This window comes from Nanorana parkeri, unplaced genomic scaffold, assembly GCF_000935625.1.
Source record: "Nanorana parkeri isolate BGI_ZX_2015 unplaced genomic scaffold, ASM93562v1 scaffold5154, whole genome shotgun sequence".
Taxonomy (NCBI): Eukaryota; Metazoa; Chordata; class Amphibia; order Anura; family Dicroglossidae; genus Nanorana; species Nanorana parkeri.
In genome coordinates this window covers 5780-6653 of record NW_017311414.1, presented here as the reverse complement: position 1 = coordinate 6653, position 874 = coordinate 5780, and the positions used below count along the sequence as shown (strand labels likewise).

The following is an 874-nucleotide window of genomic DNA, read 5'->3' as shown; positions in this document are numbered from 1 at the left end:
TGGAGACAACACAGAGACCATCAGCCCCAGGACACGCCCACCTGCCCCAGGACACGCCCACCTACCCCACCCCCAGAGCCATGTGACTTCTCAGCTGATGCTTCACTCCTATGGAGACAACACAGAGACCATCAGCCCCAGGACACGCCCACCTGCCCCAGGACACGCCCACCTACCCCACCCCCAGAGCCATGTGACTTCTCAGCTGATGCTTCACTCCTATGGAGACAACACAGAGACCATCAGCCCCAGGACACGCCCACATGCCCCAGGACACGCCCACCTACTCCAGAGAGTGCTTTGAATGCACATCTCTTTGGTGCTGACCACGGAGGGGTGCCAGAGGAAGGACATTCCCTTGTACTGTGGGGGGCATTCTATTACTACACTGCTCACATATAGCATTATAACACAGAGGAGGTGGACCTGTGAGAGGCTGCAGCTCCAGAAGCGAGACTCCCAAAGCTTTCTCCAGAGTGCGGTAATGTGTCACAGCTTCATGTGCCGAGCGGCTTATCCGGAACCTCTGCACCGAGCCATCCGTTGTCACCCGGAACCGCGGACACAGCGCCATCTGCCGAGAAACACTGCGTCAGCAAGGGGAGGAGGATGGGAGGGGACCCCGCCCCCCAGGGGAAGAGGACGGAGGGAGGGGACCCCGCCCCCCAGGGGAAGAGGACGGAGGGATGGGACCCCGCCCCCCAGGGGAAGAGGACGGAGGGAGGGGAGCCCGCCCCCAAGGGGAAGAGGATGGAGGGAGGGGACCCCGCCCCCCAGGGGAAGAGGAGGGAGGGAGGGGACCCCGCCCCCCAGGGGAAGAGGATGGAGGGAGGGGACCACGCCCCCCAGGGGAAGAGGATGGAGGGAGGGGACC

General features: G+C 63.5%; 1 protein-coding gene across 1 annotated transcript in view; it reads right to left on the bottom strand.

The window, feature by feature from the left end:
- Positions 1-176: 176 nt before the first annotated feature.
- RPUSD4 (RNA pseudouridylate synthase domain containing 4) overlaps positions 177-874 on the bottom strand; it is a gene marked incomplete at its 3' end in the record, with an annotated part of 2906 nt that continues 2208 nt past the window's right edge. The window contains exons 5-6 of the mRNA XM_018575860.1: positions 427-574; positions 177-219 (exon numbers count right to left, since the gene is read on the bottom strand). Coding sequence (XP_018431362.1) covers positions 177-219; positions 427-574 — 191 coding nt within the window. The remainder of the gene's footprint in view (positions 220-426; positions 575-874) is intronic.